The following is a 24,324-nucleotide window of genomic DNA, read 5'->3' as shown; positions in this document are numbered from 1 at the left end:
CACTCTCAGAACAATGCACCTCCAGGTGGAAGAGTGTCTGCGGTAATTCCTGAATACTACATGGTCAAGACACATGAGAGCTGATGTTCCTGGCCAAAAAAGGAAAAAGAAAACATAATGATGGGTAGTAGTGATGGGATCTGGTATTTTAATATTTTATATGAAAACTATGAAATAGAAAAAAGTAAAAAAATAAATCTCTTAAGCAAAGGAAAAAAATCCCAAATGCTCAATTCTAAAAATGTTATCATGTTTAATGATTTAAATATTAAGTAACAAACCAAATGATTTTTTTTTTACTCAACTAGCTTCATTTCCTTTCAATTTTTCTAAGAGTTAAAAATGTACTGTTACAGTTATTGATTTAGAACCATCAGATTTTACTTCTGAAAAATCTAATACATTTACAAAGTTATAATTTTAATGTTAGCACAAAAATTACTTCCTAACGTTTCAGTTTTTAAAAAAGCTTTTCTGCGTCCAGAGATACCTAATTTTGAATTACAGTACTGCAAGGCACATACAGAACTCACCTCCTTCAAAACACAAGATCTACTCCCTGAAACAGAATTTTAAAATCCTTGAACAATTAGAAATACCACAGAGTTAGCAACTTTCAGGTGAAAACACTGGTTGCACTTACAGGGTCATGCACTTTTCTTAAAATGAATCCATCACATCTGTAGAAATAATCCTTGTAAAAACACTGGTCCTTGAAGTGAAGATACAGTGATGTTGAAATTAGCACTAAATATAAACCTGAATATATGACAGCTTGGGAAATTTGTTATTGCCTTCTTTAGAGATACATCATCTCTATAGGTTTCAAAGATCTGGATTTAAAACTGCAGTAATTCTACCACAAACAAGGTGTTCTTTACTTTTAAACATTATCTGTATAGAATCTCGAGCATCAATTCTTAAAGAATTCTAGGTGAATTATAATTTGTGTTCAGTAGGATTGAAAATAGATCATTTAAATGCTTCTACCAAATGTAATGCAGCTTCATTAGGGACCAGGTACATTTCTTTCCTTTGAACATTTTTGGTCAAGCATGTCTAACCACAAATGCAAATGGAACTTTTTAAGAGGTAGATTTTTTTTCCATGATGCATTTTGTCAAGAAAAATAAAAGCAATCACTGAGTGTTTTCTTAAAGTATCAGGGTCTAATGAGAAGAAAAATAGTAGCTATGATACTTGTTACAGTCTGACATGTAACAGTCATAGTCCTGGTGTTTTGTCATCAAGTGCATTTTGGACTCTTAGGATCAAAATACGAGTCTGCCAACGGTATTAAATCCTCCTCCTCCCCCTCCGCCAGTTGGTCCACAGCTTCCTGGTGGGTCATTGTCATCAAATCCATTAGGCCTAAATGAACAGGAGGCAGAAGCAGCTTGTAAGGCCCGGGCACGCGCGTTCAACTCTTGTTCCTAAAATTGAAAATAACTTTCATGAAACTAACATGCTAATTATTATGGCTGGGTATATCACATATATGAATATTCTAAAACTACCATAATCTTTAATAACATATCCTTCAAATCTCAGTGACTTAAGAAATTCTAGCACTGATCTTCACCAAATCCTACTAAAGTACAAAACCACCTGTGAGACAAGCAAGGCAGAGAAAGCAAATTCCTAACGCAACTCTAGTGAACGACCCAACCCAAAGCCATCTTCAGTATCCCATTTACAACACAGGTCAGCAAAGCGCCTACAACATAAAATGCCCCCACTGAATCAGGGCCCCCAGCGAACTCTAACACCACAGGGATGGAGGTCATCGTATTGAATTATCTTCTATCAACTGATGCTGCTGTAGTAATTATAGCAAGTTTCAAGTCAGAAAAGAAGCCTGCATTTTTCTTACCCATCATTTCCCTAGGGTCTCACCCAACAGTAAGACAGACCACAAGAAACACTGGTAGGTGATATGAAGCCTTTCTCCTTCCAGTAGTACTTAGAACTTTCATCAGGGCATTCATCTATGTACCAGGCACCAATAGGGTGCTCAACACATACTGATGGTTTTGCTGTAAAACGTTATTAGTCACTGAGCATCAAACGAAGCAAATATAAGTAAGCAATGGTAAATGCATGTGATAGCGTACACTACTGGATTCTGAAGCAAAAGCCAAGTGAGTGGCTGTGCCTGCTCAAACACTGGGTGACTAAGGAGGTCAAGGGATAAACCAGCAAAGCATCTAGATCCACGTTGCATTCTAAATAGGGTGCTGGCTGTGAGTGTTACAGGCAGTAGTTTCAGGCACTCCAAAACCCATGTCTCTCATCTGATACAGTATCTTTATCAATGACAAGCTGCTTCAAAGTCAAGATTGCACACGACCTCAGAGTATATATCTTTTACCACAGATAATTTCAACTTCAACTTAATCCTCGGCTCCACACTAAACCCCAATCCTAATAACCACGGTGATTTATAACTACTTCTTATATGATAGAAAACAAAGATATACATGAATACAATCTATTTCTTTTACCTTGATAGTAAGCCATGAGACTGGGCCTTAGCATTTGATGAGGTAAATGAAATACAAAGTATGCTGAATTTCTTAGATTTTGGGTAAAGCTAATTGGTTATGTGTCACTCTAAGAACACAGCTATATTCCTTTTAAAATGTATCATGTGCCACTATTTGGGGTATTGTAAAAAAAAATTATTTATTTGAGAGAGAGAGAATTGGTACACCAGACTGCAGCCACTACAAACGAACTCCAGATGCATGCAGCACCTTGTGCATCTGACTTATGTGGGTCCTGGGGAATTGAACCAAGGCCCTTTGGCTTTGCAGGCAAGTGCCTTAACCACTAAGCCATTTCACTCATTATTTGGGTATTTTATAATACACTGAAAATGAAATCTTTCTTCTAAAAATCAGTCCTAATTAATGGCCCAATTTTTTACTTTCATGAGTTTTCTGACATTTAAGCACAAAACTTAGAAACTTACTGATTTAAGCTCCTAAAATCACTTAACTATCCAATTATTATTCCAGTAATTTTTGTTCCTACAATTTTGCCTATAATTTACTGCTGCACACCGCCCCCACTGCCCATTTGAGGTAGGGTCTCGCTTTAGCATAGGCTGACCTGGAATTCACCACGTCATCTCAGGGTGGCCTAGAACTCACTGTGATCCTACCTCTGCCTCCTGAGTGCTGGGATTAAAGGCGTGCGCCACCATGCCTGGTTTATTGGCACTTTATTTTGGTGGGGAAGATGGGATCTCCCTATGTAGCCCAGGCTGGCAATCCTCCTACATCTACCTCCTGTGTGTCGGGCTTACAGGGATGCACCACCAGTCCTGGTTCTGGCAGGGTGGAAAATTTCAAAGAAAAATACTTTCAGCAAGACCTCTATTAACTTTAAATGAAATAAAATAATTTAGTGAAAAAGTTTATTCATAGATTAATTCATCTCACATGAAGCTTTTTTTTTTTTTTTTTTTTAAATTAAAGGAATGATCTCACTCTAGTCAGGCTGACCTGGAATTCACTAGGTAGTCTCAGGGTGGCCTTGAACTAACTCATAGCCCACCTCTGCCTCCCAAGTGGTGGGATTAAAGGCGTGCACCACCATGCCTGGCCTCATATGAAGCTTTTATTCCATTGCTTCTATTTCCTAATTTTTCTATCATCCCCTTTGTCCTGTTGCCCAGGTCCTTTGAGGATACAAATGCCATTTTTAAATCTTCTTTCAGTATTTATCTTATTCAGAGTATCAAGTTGGATTTCAAAATCAAAGCATTCAATTATTACCTGTTGTTTAGTACTTTCCACAAATAATTAAAAGTTATCTTCCCAACTTACCTGTAAATACAGTTTGTTGTCTTTTGTTATGGCATCCATAAGTTCTTTCTGTAGAGGTGGGTCTCCATTGATCCAGAGTCCATTGGTTGGGTTATTTCCACCTAATCCTTTAGTGCTGTTCTGTTTTTTATACAAAAGCACATAAGCTGTGTCTTTTGGAAATCGACTTGTAATTTTCTGGACTGACTGAAATGATGTAAATGTCACTCTGCTGTCATTAAACAAAAACCATTCTTTTGACATTTCCTTATTTTCCAGCTCCTGTTCAGTAACTGTGCTGGGACTCTCTCCTCGTAAATGGCTATGGGAAGGTGCTAATGCCAGACTTTCAGGCTGGGGGCACATCTGGTAGGAAGACCCTGAACCTGTGATGTTCCTGGCGTAAGAATAGTAATGCCCACTTTCAGAAGACACACCAGAATGAACAACAACAGAACTCAGTAAGTAGGGCACCAATGTGGGGCAGAAAGCGTCTTCAGTTGTAGAAGGTTTTAATTTCTTAGCTATGTTTTCATTAATATCAGTGAAGTCAACATCTATAGACCAACTTTCTGACAATGAAGAGAAGGAATTAGTTCTTTTAACTGGCAACTCCAAAACCAGTGGCAGTGAAACATTGTCTAAAATTTTTCTTCTCACATGGTATTTCTGATCATAGGAGAATCTTAGGAGCGTAAGAATAAGGTATTCAGGTTCCTCCGTGATTTGCATAGTTTTCTCAGCATTTTGTAGAGAGGCACAGTTTTCACAATAATATTGGTTGTCACCAGTAAGAATCTCTGGAGCCAAAAAATAATTTAGTAAGTCAGTTACTGAAGGTGTGGGTTTCTGAGGTACATCTTGACTGAAAAGAATCTTGGCAGAGTCACTAGAGACAGACATGTTTTCAGTACGGTGAAGCTCATCAGGAGGACAGCCTATTCTTTCGTTCACCACTGGGTCACAAACAAAGGCAGCTGCTGCAGGATTATAAACTATGGGCTCCTCGGAAGGGCCGGGGACACTGGTTTGCATGAGGCCACCGTATTGCACGTTGGGTAATGAGGCTGGATCTTGGAAGGACAAGTCTTCTGTGGAAGAGGAAGGACAAAAGGCCAGAGAGAGGTCTGTGAAGGCTTCCACTTTCTGTGAGGTACTCCTGCAGTTCAAGCAACATATGTGAGTCCGTAGTTTTCCTCCAAACATTTTCTCTATTAAAGTCTTCTCGCTGTCACTTGGGCAGGGGGTCTCAGATGGTACAGCTACCTTACTGGCTACTTCCTGTAGAGCAGTCTCACTACACCGCAGGCCTTCAGAAGGCTTGTATGAGGACTGAACTCTCAAGATCTTTTCTTCTTCATGGAGTCTGCAAGAGAATATGTCATATATAGGTAAGTTTAAATGGCATTTCCATTTAAAAATATTTGTGGCTTATGTAAGAAAATTATTTTATCAAGTGTAATACTTCACTTAAAAAAATCAGATTTCTCCTCTTTTAATGAAGATTACCACTGGGCTAGAGAGATGGCTCAGTGGTTAAGGCACTCGCCTACAATGTCTGAAGACCTGGGTTTGATTCCCCAGTACCTATGTAAGACCAGATGCACAAAGTAGCACATACATCTGGAGTTCAGTTGAAGTGGAGGCCAGAGGCCTTGGTGTGCCCATTCTCTCTGTCTCTGCTTGCAAATACATAGATAGCTAGATTAGATAAATGAATAAAAGTTGACCACGGAGTAGAGGATCTCGAGCAGCTGGGAGATCACTACTACTGATGACTCGTTTCACCTCCTCCATGCTGCTGCTTCACAGCATGTGCTATGTCACAGTTAACTATAGACGGCCCTACAGGGCTCTCTCTGCGCTCCACAGTTTAGAAGTCTGACACAAAAAAGCCACTGAATACATCCTTAGCTGCAAGGAAGGGAGGTTGCACAGGTGAACCCAACAAACTTTCCTGGTTATTTACCAGTAAAAAGAACAAAGGCAGAGATATATAGTAGGTTTATTACTAACTGGTAAGAAATTAGAAAAGCCTATAAAATACTTATAAATTGGCTCAAACTTTTGGTCCCCAAGCCCCTTTATATTCCCTTCCTTCCTTCCTTCCTTCCTTCCTTCCTTCCTTCCTTCCCTCCTTCCCTCCTTCCTTCCTTCCTTCCTTCCTTCCTTCCTTCCTTCCTTCCTTCCTTCCTTCCTTCCTCCCTCCCTTCCTCCCTCCCTCCTTCCTTCCTCCCTTCCCTCCCTCCCTTCCCTCCCTCCCTCCCTCCCTCCCTCCCTCCCTCCCTTCCTTCCTTCCCTCCTTCCTTCCTTCCTTCCCTCCCTCCTTCCTTCCCTCCTTCCCTCCCTCCCTCCCTCCCTCCCTTCCTTTCCTTTCCTTCCTTTCCTTCCTTTCCTTTCCTTTCCTTTCCTTTCCTTTCCTTTCCTTTCCTTTCCTTTCCTTTCCTTTCCTTTCCTTTCCTTTCCTTTCCTTTCCTTTCCTTCCTTTCCTTTCCTTCCTTCCTTCCTTCCTTCCCTTCCTTCCCTCCCTCCCTCCCTCCCTTTCCTTCCTTCCTTTCCTTTCCTTTCCTTCCTTTCCTTTCCTTCCTTCCTTCCTTTCCTTCCTTCCTTCCTTTCCTTCCTTCCCTTCCTTTCCTTCCTTCCTTCCTTTCCTTCCTTCCCTCCCTCCCTCCCTCCCTCCCTCCCTCCCTCCCTCCCTCCCTCCCTCCTTTCTTTCTTTCTTTCTTTTTGGTTTTTAAAGGTAGAGTCTTGCTCTAGCCCAGGCCTGGAATTCACTATGTAGTCTCAGAGTGGTGGCCTTGAGCTCATGGTGACCCTCCTACTTCTGCCGCCCAAGTGCTGGGATTAAAGGCATGCGCCACCATGCCCAGCCCCCTTTATATTCTTAAAAACACTAAGGAATGAGCTGGGGAGATGGTTCAGTGGTTAAGGCGCTTGTCTGCAAAGCCCCCAGGTCATTCAACTCCCCAGAACCCACACAAGCCGGATGCACATAGCGGCACATGCATGTGGAGTTCGTCTGCAGTGCCTGAGGGTCCTAATGTGCCCATTCTCTCTGCTCTATAATAAAAAAATAAAAATACAATATTTTAAAAAATACTAAGGAACTCAAGAACTTTTTCTTATGTACGTTAAATCAACTGATATTAACTATATTAAAAACATGAAAATGAAATACAAACATTTAAAAATAATGAACCTAGCATGTTAATATATGTAACTTTTTTTTTTTTTTTAATTTTTTTTTTAATTTTTTTTTTTTATTTATTTGAGAGCGACAGACACAGAGAGAAAGACAGATAGAGGGAGAGAGAGAGAATGGGCGCGCCAAGGCTTCCAGCCTCTGCAAACGAACTCCAGACGTGTGCGCCCCCTTGTGCATCTGGCTAACGTGGGACCTGGGGAACCGAGCCTCGAACCGGGGTCCTTAGGCTTCACAGGCAAGCGCTTAACCGCTAAGCCATCTCTCCAGCCCAATATATGTAACTTTTAAAATGAAGAAGTTCTATTTCCTAAAATCAAAGGCGTTAGTGGGAAGAAGGACGCTGCTTCAGGTTTTGTAGGTACGGCAGGGCCTGGCTTCCTGGACCACAGGCTCTTCAACCCTGCTGCATGTTTCTTCATATGAACTACGTGAAGGAAAGCTCACCTTCCACAGACACGCAGGAAAGAGACCTCAGAGTCCTGAGTGTTTTGGGATCTCTTAGGAATCCTTCTATTATGCTTTGATCACATCTCCCAAAGAAACCAAAATACAAACAAAAGAAAACTAAAATAAAATAAATAAATAAATATACATACAGTAATTGCAAGAGTATTTTAAAGATCAACACTTAAAAGATTATTTCAAAACAAAAGAAAACAATATTAGGTAGAAATAGTGTTATGTGAAGACATAATTCAATTTCTAAGTTTAAAATATATTTTACCTGTCTAGCAGAAACCTGAGGTATTCAGAACAGTCCTGCTGTGATCTGGGAGTAAACCAAGGAGGTCTGGAAGCCTCAAAGAATATCCGAGGTGCATATGCTTCCCTCTTGATAGCAGAAGAGAAAATACAAGGAAATACTTTTACAGCATCAACTCTATGATGTTTCATAAGACTTACTTTAAACTACAGTGTACTTGTTTTTACTAAAAGATGCTAAACTTGGGGGCAACTAAGAGGCAAAGAGACCAAGTTTAATATAAACTTAGCTAATCTTTAGTTGCAACTTCTCAAACTATAGGACTTGCCAAAGGACATACAGCTAAATGAGTAGCAGGGGGATTAGGATACACAGCTAAATAGTAGGAGGGATTTCATTAGAACGCAGGTACTACTGTCTTGATATAGTGCTCCTGGTATTTATTTCCCTGACAGTCATGCTTGAATCCATAGTTTTTTAAAAAAAACCCATGTGAACAGATATGTTAATGAAAATATATGTGGATGTGGTGGTTAGACTCAGGTGTCCCCATAAACTTAGGTGTTCTGAATGTTATGTTCCCAGTTGATGGAGATTTGGGAACTAACGTCTCCTAGAGGCAATGTATTATTGGGGGCAGGCTTATGGGTATTTGTAGCAGATAGATTCAGGTTTGCTGAGATGAACTTGCAGACCAGGCACAGTTGTGGAAGAAGGGATTTATTGAAGCTTACAGATCCACAAGTGACACTGCCTCCAGCCAGGTGGTTGCAGATGCAAACTACAAACAATAAAGAACTGAATGTATTGGGGGCCATCTATTCAAACCACCACAGTATTATAGCCAGTTTCCTCTTGCCACACTCTCCTGTTGCCATGTCCACCTTATGTAGGCCAGGGGGTGATATCCACCCTTTGCTCAAGTCATCATTTTCCCTGCCATTGTGGAGCTTCCCCTCTAGTCTGTAAGCCAAAATAAACCCTCCCATTTTTTTCCCCCAAATCTGCTCTTGGTTGGGTGATTTCTGCCAACGTGAACCTGACTGAAACAGTGGATAAAGTAGTTAGGGGATTATTTTACAGAGCCATACATATATTTTTTAGCTAAAAATTTGTCTGAATACATGTCCCATGTGTACAGAATGTGTTTGAGTACATGTCATACCTATCACAGTGGTTAAAGACCTTGATAATTGTCTTCCCTCTTTATCACAGAATCTCTGGTCATTTGGGTTCAAATCCTAGATTTGGCTACAAAAGGAACTGAGAAGGCATATGAAAAGACGTGATTATGACCAGAAAATCTGGAACCCTCTTGATGCTTTGAGTATCTGTGGTATTTATTAATAGTGTCCTTCTCAGTTAAGGAACATCTTATACCAACTAGAGTTGATTAGTTATATATAGCACTGAAGGAGGAAAGTTTGGCATACCAGCCAAGAGCCAATCTCATGCTGCTCATGCTTGGTGCATGGCAGCTTTCTTGAGACTTTTACCTACCTAATATAATCCCTGTGATTCTGCTACCAGAGTTTGCAACTAGGAGTGAGCTTTAATTAGGCTTTCTTGTCTCTTTTTCTTTTCTTTTTTTGAGTTAGGGTCTCACTCTGGCTCAGGATGACCTGGAATTCACTCTGTAGTCTCAGAGTGGTTGTCTCTTTTCTTGAAAGTAGGAAAACCTTCTAAGGCTTTCTTTCTTAGGAGCCCTGATTTAGTAAGTTAGTATAGTATATGTATTTGTGAAAATATGCATACATATGTATATGTACAATACAGTAAATATAGACTAGCGATAAATCAAATATAGGAACCAAACTACCAGGAAACAATGGGGGAGGGAAAAAGATAGTTTCTAACAAAATTCTATCAGAAAATTATTACCCAGAAGTGACTATCATCTCTGAATCTTGTTTTGATTCTTCACATTTAAGAAGTGATAACAACTGCACCACCAGCACTTAGAAGGCAGCAGCGGGAGGCATCAGGAGGGCAAGGCCGGCTTCTCACATGTCCCTCAAAAATTGTACCCAACAAAGCCGGGCGAGGTGGCACACGCCTTTAATCCCAGCACTCGGGAGGCAGAGGTAGGAGGATCACTGAGTTCGAGGACACACTGAGAATGCAGAGTGAATTGCAGGTCAGCCTGAGCTAGAGTGACACCCTACCTTGAAAAACCAAAAAAATAAAAAAATAAAAAAAATTGTACCTAAGATATACTTTTCAGAGTGTAAGCTTATAGTGTGGAAAATAAGGCCTTCCTGTCAATTCAGTTCTACCAGTTCTGAATCTCTCTTCTCTTCTGGCCCTAGTTACTATTTTTTTTTCAGATGTCTCTAAAAGACAATGGCAATTAGAATAAAACCAGAAAGTGACAAATCTATGTTGTATATATTATTTATATATATGTCAAAACCTAATCTATAAGTTCCTTGGAAATGGACTTCTCCTTTGAATATAGTATAGATTGTATGTAGTATTTCTGAAAAAAGTTTCTTGTGGGCTGGAGAGATGGCTTAAAAGCTAAGGTGCTTGCCTGCAAAGCCTAAGGACCCAGGTTAGATTCCCCAGTACCCACATATGGCAGATGCACATGGCACATGTGTCTGCAGGCCCAGGTATGCCCATTCTGCCTCTTACTCTCATAAATAAATTGTTTACAATTATGGAAGTTGTCAATAAAAAAAGAAAAAAAAAGTTTCTTGTATAAATTTGCTATTTGACCTTCAGATTATCTTGAATTAATCTGTGGACAAAAATATTAGTTTTAATTTTAAAGGCTTAACAGAAAAACAGATCGCTAAAAAAATCTGTAATTATAATGGAAGGTTAAGTAAGAATAAATAGCCCTGCAGCATAAAATTATTTTAGTTGTTCATTATACAAATAATTAAACTAAAAAATGCATTGAAAATTATTTATTTTTTCGAGACAGGGCCTTCTGGGTAGTCTAGCCTGCCCTTGAGCTCATGGCAGTCTTCCTGCTTCAGCCCGATAGCGGTGATTTATAGGTATGTGTGCCATCATGTCACACTTTAAGATTATTTTTTCATGAAGGAGATTACTTATTGGATAGGAAGTTGGATTTCATTTGCAATGATTTTTTACAATAGCAGATCAACCTAATATTCATCTACAAAGATACGAGGAAGAAATAAAAATCTCTAGATATATTAGACAGCATCTCATTAGCATTTGTAGGTGAGCTGTCCTAAGAAAGACATGTGATAACTACATCAGAGAAAAGGGTTCATTAAAGTAAGTTTAAACAGTATTATCAGTGCAGTTAACATGTACGTACCACAAACATGAACACTTACCTGTGTATGAGCCAAAAAGGCAAAAAGATGCTGTAATTTTTTCATTAATGAATTGCACCCGTTTAGATTCAAAGATAATACTTGTCTTCTGAAACTGAAACAGAACAAAATATAATTATTTATCTATTCATATGCATTTATAGATGTACACACTTTTTAAAATAATTTTTAAAAATTTTATTTATTTACTTATTTGAGAGAGAGAGAGAGAATGAGAATGAGCACACCAGAGCCTCCAGCCACTGCAAACAAACTCCAGATGTATACCCCCCTTGTGCATCTGGCTTATGTGGGTCCTGGAGAATTGAACCAGGATCCTTTGGCTTTGCAGGCAAATGCCTTAACTGCTAAGCTATCTCTCCAGCCCCATATATATATATATTTTTTTAAGAAGCTAAAAGGAAATTGGTTTAAGTACTTACTGTCCTTAAACTCCACTTACATGACTATTTGCCTAACAAAGTTACTGACTTATAGCATAGTAAAGAGTGGGAAAATGACATTACATGAACATTTGCCACATGCCTGACAGTAGCTGTGTGCTATCATATTTTTATTTTCTGGACCAACAAATATGAAGAGGCAAAAATATCAGTTTATAAACTTAATGGCCAATTTCAAATTCTTTCAATATATATGAAGTAAAAAAGTATGCTGTCATCAAAACACACCATAAAGTTAGGGTGATGGCCCTGGAGAGATGGCTTGGTGGTTAAAGGTGCTTACAAACCTGACAGCCTGAGTTCAATTCCCTAGTTTCCCCATAAAGTCAGATGTACAAAGTGCATGCATCTTGAGTTTGTTTGCAGTGGCAGGGGGGTCCTGGTGCATCCATTTTCTTTCTCTACTTATAAGTAAATAAAAATATTAAAAAATGCTTTCTATTTCAAGACAATATCACATCCATACAATAAATAATCTTTGACTTCCTTGTGCCAGTTACAACTGCTCTGAGTCTTTGCTTTCTGTCATATGTAAAACGAGTTGCTAGATGACCTCTGGTGGTGAGACAGGGAGTCTTCAGTCTTACTTTAACTCGGTTTATTTCTGTGAGAGACGCAGACAGTATGGGCACAGCACGGCCTCCTGCCACTGCAAACTCTGGACATATGCACCACTTTGTGCATATGGCGTTAAGTGGGTACTGAGGAAATGATCCTAAGCCATTAGCCTTTGTAGGCAAATGCCTTTAACTGATCCATCTTCCCAGCCCAGGTTTATGTTTCATATTACTTGTATCTAATAGTATACCTTTTCTTTAAAGTTTTTACCATCAAATACAAACCAAGAAACAGAACTATGTCAAACCCCAAACATCTTGCTGTTCATAATATACTTTGCGGGCCCCTCCCCAATGAACTAGAGCCAAGACTATATCTAATAGTACACAATTATTCTGGGCAAAAGCTTAGAACTCAACTTTTAAGCAGCTTTAGGAGTGCTCCACAAATACTTCAATGGTACCAAAGAAAAAATTCAATGTTTCTGCCTTTAAGAAAGTTAGTTGGTACTTAGTACCTCCAAGAAGAACATTCATCTAATGACTTCTGATTCAAACATGTTTGTCTGTACATTTGTCCACTAACCATCCTACAGGGGCAGCTTAAAAGAGCTTAAAATTCCTAAACAGCAACAAAGAGGGTGTTGATCTCATAGCAAATTACCCATGACAAGGTAAAATTTTGTATAACTCCCTTAAAAATATTAAAAAATAGCATGGGGTAATAGAAACAAGGACATGAGCAAACAAGAAGGAAGTACTCTAGGGCATAACCTCCCTGGAACAGGCACAGTCAATCCCTCTATTATGTTATGAAATATCAAGCTATAGCAATTTAAGAAAGAGTGGCATTGTAAATACAATGTATAATATGAACGGGTGGAATTTATATTAACATTTCAATAGCTCCTAAGCATTAAAAGCAGTCTCATTTCTGATTGAGAGACCATGGTGATGTTAACATCTAAGCCATTTGTAAGACATAATATGGCGACCATTCTCATTCTCTCATGGTGCACCACCATGCACAATTTCTAGTTAAAATGAAAAGGTTCAGCATGAAGCTTACTCTGTAGCCATGAACAATGCTTGTATGACACTGTTCATATAACATGTATTTCCTAGGTTAATAAGACCAGTTTTCCCGGTTTCAGATTTTCCAGACAGTCTAGACAAGCAGGATGCCAGAGCACTGGATTGCGACGTCCAGGCACTTTGACTGAGGACCAGTTTCATCTTCTCTTCACTGGGCTTAGGAAAATCCTAGACCACAAAGGAAAAACAGCTTAGAAGCGAAGTAAAAGTTTTTTGTTATTAAATTAATGAACATCACATTGAGGATTTTCCACTGATATTTAAGGTTTCTTCGTTCTCAGTCTTGGATATTGGTTACTCATTAAAAAAATTAAACGACCATTGCAGAATGGTAGTTAATTTTAATTGTCAACTTGATTGGATTAAGAGGCAACTAGGGCATTAATGAGGCACACTTTTGGTGTCAGAAGGGATTAGGTGAAGGGGAGAAGACCCACCCTAAATAGCAGGCTGTATTAGCTCTTGGGCAAGGGTCCACAGCTGAATAAACAAGGGATAAAGGGAAAACCACCTGGGCACTGACTGGCGTTCTCTTTCCTCCATTTCCAGAGCACCCCAATGTGACCATGCTCCCACCACAGATGTGCTCTACGGTCACCAGATCTCTCCATCACACTGGTCTGTACTGTCTTCTTTAATCTTTTCCAGACCCAGTCAGATGTGATCAAACCCCCGCATCACAAAACTAAGAGCTGCTCCTATAGCCTTATCTCCCATCTTGTTGGACTGTATCCTTACCTATGAGCCAATAAAGCCTTCCTCTTTTAAGTGGTTTCTTGTCAGTTATGAGATGTCCCACCACCCCTGCTTTTTTTTTTTTTTTTTTTTTTTTGTGACAGGCTAGCTCTCTATAGCACAAGCTGGTATGGACTCACTATATCCAACAGTGCCTTCAAACTTGTGACAATCCTCCTGTCTCATCTTTGCAACTGCTGGATTACAGACATGGGATACCATATCCTGTTTAAATGATTTTATTAATGTTGAAGAATACTTAAAAACCATGAATTCAAGTCACATCTGAACTACTTATACTTCCTATTTGCAAGCACAATGTTTATAAAACTACAACTTTGAGATCTGAAAGGATGCAGGAGTGCAGTTCAAAGTCAGCAGCATGGGGATTTAAAGTATATATAATTGAATAAGCCAGACAACAATTTGATTTCAAATTCTATGATGAAAACAAAAAGTCTCTCATTCACTGCTGTTTACTCAGTATATACTCAGGAATAAAATCCAAAGTAGGTGATTAAAAAAATGAGTTTCGCATAGTGACCTGACTTTGAAAAAAAAACTCATCTCACATTTTGTCATTTAGAAAATTATCTCAGCATGCAACAAGACATAATGAGGTATGACTTCCTGTCTGAGCAGCGTAGTGGATAGTAAGAAAAGTTGGAAAAATAACTTAGCCTTAAATGAGTAGCTTGTATAGAGTGAGACTACCACCTGATACTTAGATCTTAGAAAATAAACTTCAAAAAATTATTTATTTATTTAAAAGAGAAAGAGAGACAGACAGACAGAGACAGACAGACAGACAAAGAATGGCATACCAGAGACTCCAGCCATTGCAAATGATTCCAGATGCATGTGCCACCCTGTGCATCTAGCTTATGTGGGTCCTGAGGAATCTAACCATGGTCCTCTGGTTTTGCAGAAAGTGCCTTAACCGTTAAGCCATAACTTCAGACCTGTTTTTGTTTTTTAGTTGCTCTAGCCCAGGCTGACCTGGAATTTACTATGTAGTCTCAAGCTGGCCTTGAACTCACAGCGCGCTCCTCCTCCCTTGGCCTCCCAAGTGCTGGGATTCAAGGCATGTGCCACCACACCCAGGAGACAGAAGGAGAGAATATGAATGAATATGGGTGCACCAGGGCCTCTAGCCACTGCAAATCATATCCAGAGGCATGCGCCACTTTGTGTATCTGGCGTGGGCACTGGAGAGTTGAACTAGGGTCGTTAGGCTTTATGGGCAAGCACCTTAACTGCTGAGCCATCTCTTCAGCCCACAAATGTGTTTTAAAAGGTATTTTAATCTGCTCTGTAAGCTGTTGACAGCTAGTAGAAGTGCTTTCTTTGGGCTCCTTCTGGGCCTGTATGAGTTTTCAGAATTTTCAACAGGAAGCATGAACACTGAAGATGGCAGTCAACAGACACAGCGATTACGTACAGAGAGGAACATTAGCATCAGGTCCACGAGGGCTTTGGAATGATTTATGTGTCAAACCAGCACTAACATGGACTTTGTAACAGCCCTGTGTTCTGGACATCTGGTTAGTCTAATTTAGTTGAAGAGATAATGAAAACAATATTCTCTGAATTTATTTCAGATGCAGTAAATGTAAAGAGACTTTTATACTTATTTCAAGTGTAAAAAGGAAACATTACTAGAACTGATGTCTAGTAACTTCTTGTCAGCTATGGCTAAATTTAGTCCTTAGGCCCTTTGCTTTACTGATTTGCAGAAAAGACAGCTTGCTTTCTGGGATCCATTCAACAAGTATAACCAGTTCTTCTTAGAACCACCTTCTGCCAAGTTGAAAACAGAACAGGACAGAATTATAATAAAAATCCATGAACTCCACAGCAAAAATAAAAACTGGGAGGGTATCAAAGTCAAAGTTTTCACTAAACTGTGTTTCCTCAACTCTAAGATGTACTTATAGGTCAACATTTGATATTGGGAAGCAAAGTGGATGTATGTGCTCTTTTAATGTAACATATCTTTTCAAACAAGTTTCCCTAAAAGCTGTTATGAATTTAAAGATATACTTTTGATTGATGATACCAAAGAACTGAAGAAACATGGCTATTAAATTTAGAATGGTGATAGCCAATACAAGATTATACCCTTAAACATTAATGAAACCTTATCCTAACTCCATTTTTTCCAATAAAAGCTTATTACTGTAAAACAGTAAAACAAGTAGGTAGCTCTAGGATGCTTTATCACATTTGTCAGTTATACCACTGTCTGGTGTGCAACCACCATCATACCTTTACTGCCTCCAGGATTGGTTCGTAGAGATCTGGAAACCCAGAGTAATGATACATCATGCAATGGATCAACTCTGTTAACTGCACTAAGAAGGCTGTGCTAGAAGGCAGGCCATCACTTTTGAAAGAGTGAACCAAATTAACTACATGAGGGACAATCTGAAAAGATAAACAGTCCTTAATTAGTACAAATTGATAGCATATTCCCTTGCCTACACATGGAATGCAGAATGTTATGACAAGCACTTATATAAGTCATGGCCGTTTCCTAAAAAAGGAAGTTAAACATTTTGAGTATTAAGGTGAATCTTATTTACTAAATCATGTATAACTGTAACTGTATTTAATATACCCCTTCTCATTCTTATGATCCATCTAAAACACAAATTAAGGTATCAAATAGGGATCTCAGTCATTGTTGCAGTTTTTTTTTTTTTTTTTGGTTTTTTGAGGTAGGGTCTCACTCTGGCTCAGGCTGACCTGGAATTCACTATGTAGTCTCAGGGTGGCCTTGAACTCTCGGCGATCCTCCTACCTCTGCCTCCCGAGTGCTGGGATTAAAGGCGTGCGCCACCACGCCCGGCTGTTGCAGTTTTTAAAAAAGTATTTTTATATAAGAGACAGGAAGGGGAAGAATGGAAGCATTAAGGCCTCTTCACTACAAATACATGCACCACGTTATATATCTCTGGCTTTATGTGGGCACTGGGAAATCAAAGCCGGGCCATCAGGCTTAGTAAGCAAGCACCTCTAACCACTGAGCAATCTCCCCAACCCATTGCTACATTAAAAAAAAATGCCTTCAATTAAAAAAAATGTAAGGTATGCCGGGTGTGGTGGCGCACGCCTTTAATCCCAGCACTCGGGAGGCAGAGGTAGGAGGATCACCATGAGTTCAAGGCCACCCTGAGATGACAGAGTGAATTCCAGGTCAGCCTGGACCAGAGTGAGACCCTACCTCAAAAAACCAAAAAAAAAAAAAAAAAAAAAAAAAAAAAAAAAAAAAAAAATGTAAGGGCTATTATATTGACCAAATTATTTGTTTATTAATTGATATATATATTTTTTGCCATAATGAGGCTCAAATTTAGGGCCTTGTATATATCAGCTAAGGGCTCTATTACTTAGCTACATTCCCAGTTCAAACAGATCATTTAACACAACAACAATAAAACTCTCACAAAACAAAACAACAAAATTAAAATTTGTTAAAAGGGCTCCATCTAGTGTGAGTTTAAATTTTTTCATGTGAAAGAATTTGCAAGTCTACCCTATTAAGAATGTTTTTGAGAAGCTGGGCATGGTGGCTCATGCTTTTAATCCCAGCACTCGGGAGGCAGAGGTAGGAGGATTGCTGTGAGTTTGAGGCCACCCTGAGACTACATAGTTAATTCCAGGTCACCCTGAGCCAGAGTGAGACCCTACCTCAGAAAACCAAAACAAAAACCAAAAACCAAAAAACAAGAATGTCTTTGAGGGCCTGGAGAAATGGCTTGGCAGTTAAGGAGTTTGCCTGCAAAGCCAAAGGACCCAAGTTTGATTCCCCAGAACCCACATAAGCCAGATGCACAAGGTGGTGCAGGCGTTTGGAGTTCATTTGTAGTGGCTGGAGGCCCTGGCACACTCATTCTCTCTCTTAAATAAATAAAAATATTCTTTTATAAAAAGAATGTCTTTAAGGACTGGACAGATGGCTGAGTGGATAACGGCAATTAATTTCAAGGCCTGTTGGCCAGACTCAATTCTCCGGTACCCATATAGAGTCAGACGATCAGGACGGCTAGCACCTGCCCCTGGAGTTCAACGGCCGTGGGAGGAGGCCTGGGTGTGCCCATGCTGTGCTCGCGCTCCACGCTCAAATAAACAACAAAGTAAAAAATATAAACAAAAGGATGTTTTGAAATAACATGTATGTAACTCAAGCTGTACTGAGGAAACAGGGCACTCTTTGTTCTGATAAGCCTAGGGATGCCATCGTACTTTAGACTGGCTGTCCTTATAATCAAACAGCTTCCTTTAAAAAAGATGACTCTAGCCGGGCGTGGTGGCGCACACCTTTAATCCCAGCACTAGGGAGGCAGAGGTAGGAGGATCACTGTGAGTTCAAGGCCACCCTGAGACTACAGAGTTAATTCCAGGGCAGCTTGAACCAGAGTGAGAGCCTACCTTGAAAAACCAAAAAAAAAAAAAAGACTCTAAAAATACAATGAACTAGAAATGTCCATCATTTTTATGGAACTAGAATTTTTTTTTGTCTATTTTTATTTATTTGAGAGTGACATAGAAAGAGAAAGAAGCAGACAGAGAGAGAGAGAATGGGCGTGTCAGAACCACTGCAAACGAACTCCAGATGTGAGCGTCCCCTTGTGCATCTGGCTAATGTGGGTCCTGGGGAATCGAGTCTCAAACCAGGGCCCTTAGGCTTCATAGGCAAGCACTTAACCACTAAGCCATCTCTCCAGCCCACGAGACTAGAATTTTTATTTATTTATTTATTTGTTTTTAAAGGTAGGGTCTCATTTTAGCCCAGGCTGACCTGGAATTCACTATGTAGTCTCAGGGTGGCCTCGAACTCGTGGTGATCCTCCTACCTCTGCCTCCCGAGTGCTGGGATTAAAGACGTGCACCACCACGCTTGGCAGAACTAGAAATTTTAAACAGGAAAATTTAAAGCCAGATGTCACTACATCTTTAATCTCAGTATTTTGCAAGCAGGGGTAGTACTGCTTTGAGTTTGAGACCAGCCTAGAACTAGAGCGAGGTCCAGGTCAGCCTGGGTTACAGTGAGACCCTACCTTGAAAAACAAAAAAAAAAAGGGACAATTTAAAATGCTGACTACTGATAAAAATGTTCAAAACTTTTAATGCTGGTAATCAATACAAAAATGTTTAACTGTAAAATTGGGTTTAAAAGTCAATCAACCCAGAGTCGATCAGATATTTAAGAGGTTATAATCAAAAGGAAATAAATTCCATTTTACAGAAGTGGCTTATTTCATTAGCATGATGGCATCCTTGTTCTTAACAATTATAATTTGCTAGTACACATTTGTATTTCTGAAGGTAAAAAGTGATTTTGCATGTATATGTGTGCCTGTATATGTGTGTATGTGTGTATACAGGTATGCAATGCATGTGTGCATACATGTTTGTGGTATTCATGTTCGTGTGTGTGTGTGTGTGTGTGTATGTATGTCTGGAAGTTGATATCCGCTGAGTTTCTCGATTGCTCTCTACCTTATTTAGTGACATAGGGTCTCTCCCTCTAAGAGTTTGCTGACTCAGCTAGTCTAGCTAGTTTGCTCTGGAAATGCCCTACTTCCCCTCATGAGCACTGGGACTACAGGCCACCATGTCCACCCAGCATTTATGTGGGTGCTGGGGATTCAAACTCAGGTCCTCACACTTGCACAGCCAAGTATTTTACCACATGAATCTTATATTATAATGCTATAAAGCATTCTATTTTATTGGCAGCACATCTTTTTGACTACTCTTTTTTTTTAAAAAAAATTTTTTTTTAAATTTATTAATTTGACAGCAACAGACACAGAGAGAAAGACAGATAGAGGAAGAGAGAGAGAATGGGCGCGCCAGGGCTTCCAGCCTCTGCAAACGAACTCCAGACGCGTGCGCCCCCTTGTGCATCTGGCTAACGTGGGACCTGGGGAACCGAGCCTCGAACCGGGGTCCTTAGGCTTCACAGGCAAGCGCTTAACCGCTAAGCCATCTCACCAGCCCTTGACTACTAACTCTTGATAAAAGTGAAGTTACAGCTCTATTTGGATTACAGAATCAAAAAGCACTACCAGCAATGAGAAATGCCCTAATGAGATCCTTTCTTACCCCTACACAGAATAGTTGTGTTAACCATAGTCTTCCTCCCTCCCTCCTTCTCTTCCTTTTTTAATTTTCAAGGTAGGGTCTCACTCTAGCCCAGGCTGACAAAGAATTCCTTATGTAGTTTCAGGGTGACCTCAAACTCAAAGTGATCCTCCTACTTCTGGAGTGCTGGGATTAAAGGCGTGCGCCACCACACCCAGCTAAAACCATGTTTTTTTTTCTTTAAAGAAAATATTTTTATTTATTTATTTGCAAGCAGAGAGAAATAAGAGAAAGACAAAGATATAAAGAGAACGGGCACATCAGGACCTGTGTATCTGGCTTTATTGTGGGTACTGGAGAATCGAGCTAGGGTTGCTAGGTTTTGTAGGAAAACACCTTAGCCACTGAGCCATCTCCGCAGCCCCTCAACTATATTCTTTTTAAAATATTTTTTAAAGTTTTTATTTATTTATTTGAGAGCGACAGAGAGAGAAAGAGGCAGAGAGAAAGAGAGAGAGACTAGGCGCACCAGGGCTTCCATCCACTGCAAACGAACTCCAGACACGTGCACCTCCTTGTACATTTGGCTAACGTGGGTCCTTAGGCTTCACAGGCAAGCGTTTAACCGCTAAGCTATCTCTCCAGCCCCCGCAACCATATTCTTAAATAAATAGTACTATTTCTGTTCTGCTCAGTCTGGCTTTATTCTTGTGCTCGATGTCTTAAGATGCATCACAGCTTTTACACTACCGTTTCTATCCTGTCTACATCAAAGGCACTGATGTTGCTATACTCTCAAATTACCAGCCATTAATAAGTTTATCCTATTGCTAACATGTCTGCATTTTTATGGTACTAAGATCAAACCTAAGGCCTCATGCATGCTAGGTGAGTGCTCTATCACTGAGCAACATCCCCCATGCTTCATCTTTGTGTAAAAGTAAATCTCAATGATAATTCTGCTTCATAAAAGTCACAATCTGTCACATACTTTCTTGTTAGTCAGAAATCCAAAGTTATTTTATTTCCTCAGAAGTGAAGGAAGAGAATGGGAGATGAAAGAAGAATTTTAACACTGATTTTGATAGTTCCAAATACACTAAACGCTTTTCTAGTCTATATCTGATCTTTGCAATCAGGTTATACAGCTCTCCTTCAGCCTCCTAAATGGTCAATATCATTACTGGATCACAGACATGCAAACAAGACTGAGTCCTGAAGTTACACAGAACATACTTCCAAGCAGGCTTCTACCTTCTGAATACTTACAAGTTGATGTTTTTGATGAATGTGTAAAATTAAATGTCTGTGATGCTCATTACTTGAGGAAATGTGTACAATTTACCTAGTAGCTTTGGTAATTTTTTTTCTTTCTTCATTTTAACTATTCACCATAGCAACTATTTAAAATATATTTTCTCTTTTTATTAAAAAGTATATAAAGGCTAGAGAGATGGTTCTGTGGTTAAAAGCACTTGCTTGCAAAGCCTGATGGCCTGGGTTTGATTGCCCAGTACCCACATAAACCCAGATGCAAAGTGGCACTTATGTTTACAGTGGTAGGAGGCCCTAGCAAGCCCATATACACTCTTCCTCAAATAAAAACAACTTAGCCTAAACAACTCACATTACAGCATCAATCCTGGTTCACTGTAACATTTTCTGAATAAGTAATGGGATGAGTAATGATGCTGTTGACTCCATGTTATTCTCATACATAGCTACCCTGAAACCCAAGTCCTTCACTGAGTTATTTGGAGTTACTGCTAACCTAATCACCACATGCTTCATTACTAGGTGTCTGAGTTATTTTTAGTTGAGTAGAGGGTCAAGTTATGCACAGTACTTAGATAGTAAATTAGGTCTTGATTTTTAGGCTTTCCTAAGGCAGATCACAATTTCCAACTTTCAGATATATTCCTTAAATAAATGATTTGAAACTTCATTAAATTCAATACCTAAAGTATCAGTAGGACATTTGTTATTTTAACAACTTTTCTAAGGAAAAAAAAGCAATACAAAAGGCAGGGGGATATCATCATTTTTTAATAAACTGTGTAGCCTGAGTGATCAGCCAGAGATTAAAGAAAGCACTCAGTGAGAAAAGCAGGAGTCATCAGAATGGAGATAAAAACTATGTAGCTGGTTTCAAGTGGCAGGAATGTGGGTATATTTTAAAGGTTAATAGACTAATAGAGAAGAAAATGCCCTAGTTCTAGGACTAAAACATGTCTACATAGTTTTAAAGCTATCTATAGATTTCAGCCATTTTAATCCTTTGCTGTGTGTATGGGCGACAGACACCCATGAGTGACACCCACATGTACAGCAGGAATTCCAGTTGCTGACAAGGCTGTAAAGGGGGCAACTTTATTGAGACACAAAACATTTTGCAAATGTATTCCTTGGAGGAATATCCCGCAGTTACATTTTCTAAGAAGTTAGAAAGCTCCATGAAAATCAAGAATAAGGCTAACTAGAGCCAGGTGTGGTGGTGTACACCTTTAATCCCAGTGCTGGGAGGCAGAGGTAGGTGAGTTTGAGGGCCACCCTGAGATTACATAGTGAATTCCAGGTTAGCCTGGGCTAGAGAGCTAGACTCTATCTCAAAAAAAAAAAAAAAAAAATAAATAGAAATAAATAAATAAAAAGCTAACTAAACGCAGTATTTTGATTATACATAAATGGGGCCCAATAGCAATGTAAATTTTGAAAGCAAGGCTTTTCAGATGTAGAGAGCTCATTTCATAAACTTACCAAATGGAACGCCTCTGGAGAATGCTGAAAACTGAGCAGCATGTGAGAGAGAACTGTAAGAGCACCGGGCCTCACAAGAGGAAACCAAAGTCGGTTAAAGACCTGCAATATAAAACACCACACCTGAGTCTGTAGGAAAGTCATGAACTTGATCACTTATTTTGCTAGGGCTAAAAATTATTTGTGAGTGTCCTTCTTTCTATAAAGTTCTGTTATAGAATATGCTATTAAACTTTAAGAGAAGAAGAAAGCATGTCACACTGTGACAAGTCAGGGAGAATGAAATGGGCTAATCAGTTCTCAAACTTCCCAGTTAAGGGAGAACATGTCAAACCATGTGAGTAAGGTTGTAATATTGTGGTTTACTGCTCATTCCATGTACCTACTACTGGTGAGCACTGCTCCAGGTATGAGAGCAGCAAGAGTTCTCTGTCATGCATGGATTATGGCCTAAGGGACATTTAGACATGACAAAAAGAAGCAATGATAAGGGCTATACATACCAAGAACAGTATGATGATCAGGAAATCCTGGATGGCAAGCAAGTGTTTTATTCCATAAGTGGTGTCAAAAATGTCTCATGAGGATTGAAGAAATGGCTTAGTGGTTCAGGCACTTGCCTGGGAGGTTCAATTCCCCAGTACCCATATACAGTCAGATGGACAAAGTGGTACATTCATATGGTGTTTGTTTACAGTGGCTGGAGGCCCTGGCACGCCCATTCTCTCTCTCTGCTTCTTTCCCTCTCAAATAAATAAATAAAATATTAAGATGTTATAAGCCGGGTGTGGTGGTGCACACCTTTTATCCCAGCAGAGATAGGTGGATCACTGTTCAGTTCGAGGCCACCCTGAGACTACATAGTTAATTACAGGTCAGCCTGGGCCAGTGAGACCCCACCTTGGAAAGAAAAAAAAAGTTATAAGACACCTAATTTGAAACCATGAGACACAATAGAAGATACCTGCACTTCAGAGTTGCAAGCAAGCCTCCAGAAGAGAATGAACAAAGACTGAGCTCCAGGCAATCTAAAAGTTAGAAAGGGCAGAGAGGAGACTGCCAGTGAAGGGTGAACACCAACAGAGCATGGTGTCCTAGAAATGAGGCTAGCAGTAACTTAAGAGGGAGTGATTTGACTAGGGTGTGGCTCAGTGGTAGTATCTGCCTGGCCCTGAACTTACTCCCCAACACTGAAAACAAGGTGGGGGGGGGGTGACCAACTGTGTCTAATACTGCTGTGCTGACACGTCAAGTGAGGAGATCTGAGAAACGACCCCTAGGTTTAGCAACACTGGAAAGCACAGTCTCAAAGGTAATTTGTACAGCAACACTGGTAAAGCTTAATAAGCTGGATTTAAGAGCTTACAGGGGAGCTGGAGAGATGGCTTAGCAGTTAAGCGCTTGCCTGTGAAGCCTAAGGACCCCGGTTCGAGGCTCGGTTCCCCAGGTCCCACGTTAGCCAGATGCACAAGGGGGCGCACGCGTCTGGAGTTCGTTTGCAGAGGCTGGAAGCCCTGGCGCGCCCATTCTCTCTCTCTCCCTCTATCTGTCTTTCTCTCTGTGTCTGTTGCTCTCAAATAAATAAATAAAAAATTTAAAAAAAAAAT

At 39.8% G+C, this 24,324-nt stretch overlaps 1 protein-coding gene across 2 annotated transcripts in view; it reads right to left on the bottom strand.

The window, feature by feature from the left end:
• Positions 1 to 359: 359 nt before the first annotated feature.
• Usp38 (ubiquitin specific peptidase 38) overlaps positions 360 to 24,324 on the bottom strand; it is a 34,622-nt gene continuing 10,657 nt past the window's right edge. Inside the window, exons 4-10 of one of the 2 annotated variants that reach the window (XM_045131479.1) lie at positions 22,718 to 22,819; positions 16,136 to 16,294; positions 13,107 to 13,300; positions 11,038 to 11,131; positions 7,742 to 7,848; positions 3,834 to 5,178; positions 360 to 1,433 (exon numbers count right to left, since the gene is read on the bottom strand). In XM_045131479.1, the coding sequence (XP_044987414.1) occupies positions 1,272 to 1,433; positions 3,834 to 5,178; positions 7,742 to 7,848; positions 11,038 to 11,131; positions 13,107 to 13,300; positions 16,136 to 16,294; positions 22,718 to 22,819 (2,163 nt within the window). In that variant the 3' untranslated portion in view covers positions 360 to 1,271. The remainder of the gene's footprint in view (positions 1,434 to 3,833; positions 5,179 to 7,741; positions 7,849 to 11,037; positions 11,132 to 13,106; positions 13,301 to 16,135; positions 16,295 to 22,717; positions 22,820 to 24,324) is intronic. The other variant, XM_045131480.1, reaches the window with a different exon arrangement.

This window comes from Jaculus jaculus, chromosome 12 (genome assembly GCF_020740685.1).
Source record: "Jaculus jaculus isolate mJacJac1 chromosome 12, mJacJac1.mat.Y.cur, whole genome shotgun sequence".
Classification (NCBI taxonomy): domain Eukaryota; kingdom Metazoa; phylum Chordata; class Mammalia; order Rodentia; family Dipodidae; genus Jaculus; species Jaculus jaculus.
The sequence above is the reverse complement of the archived record's forward strand: the minus strand, read 5'-3'. Positions and strand labels throughout refer to the sequence as shown.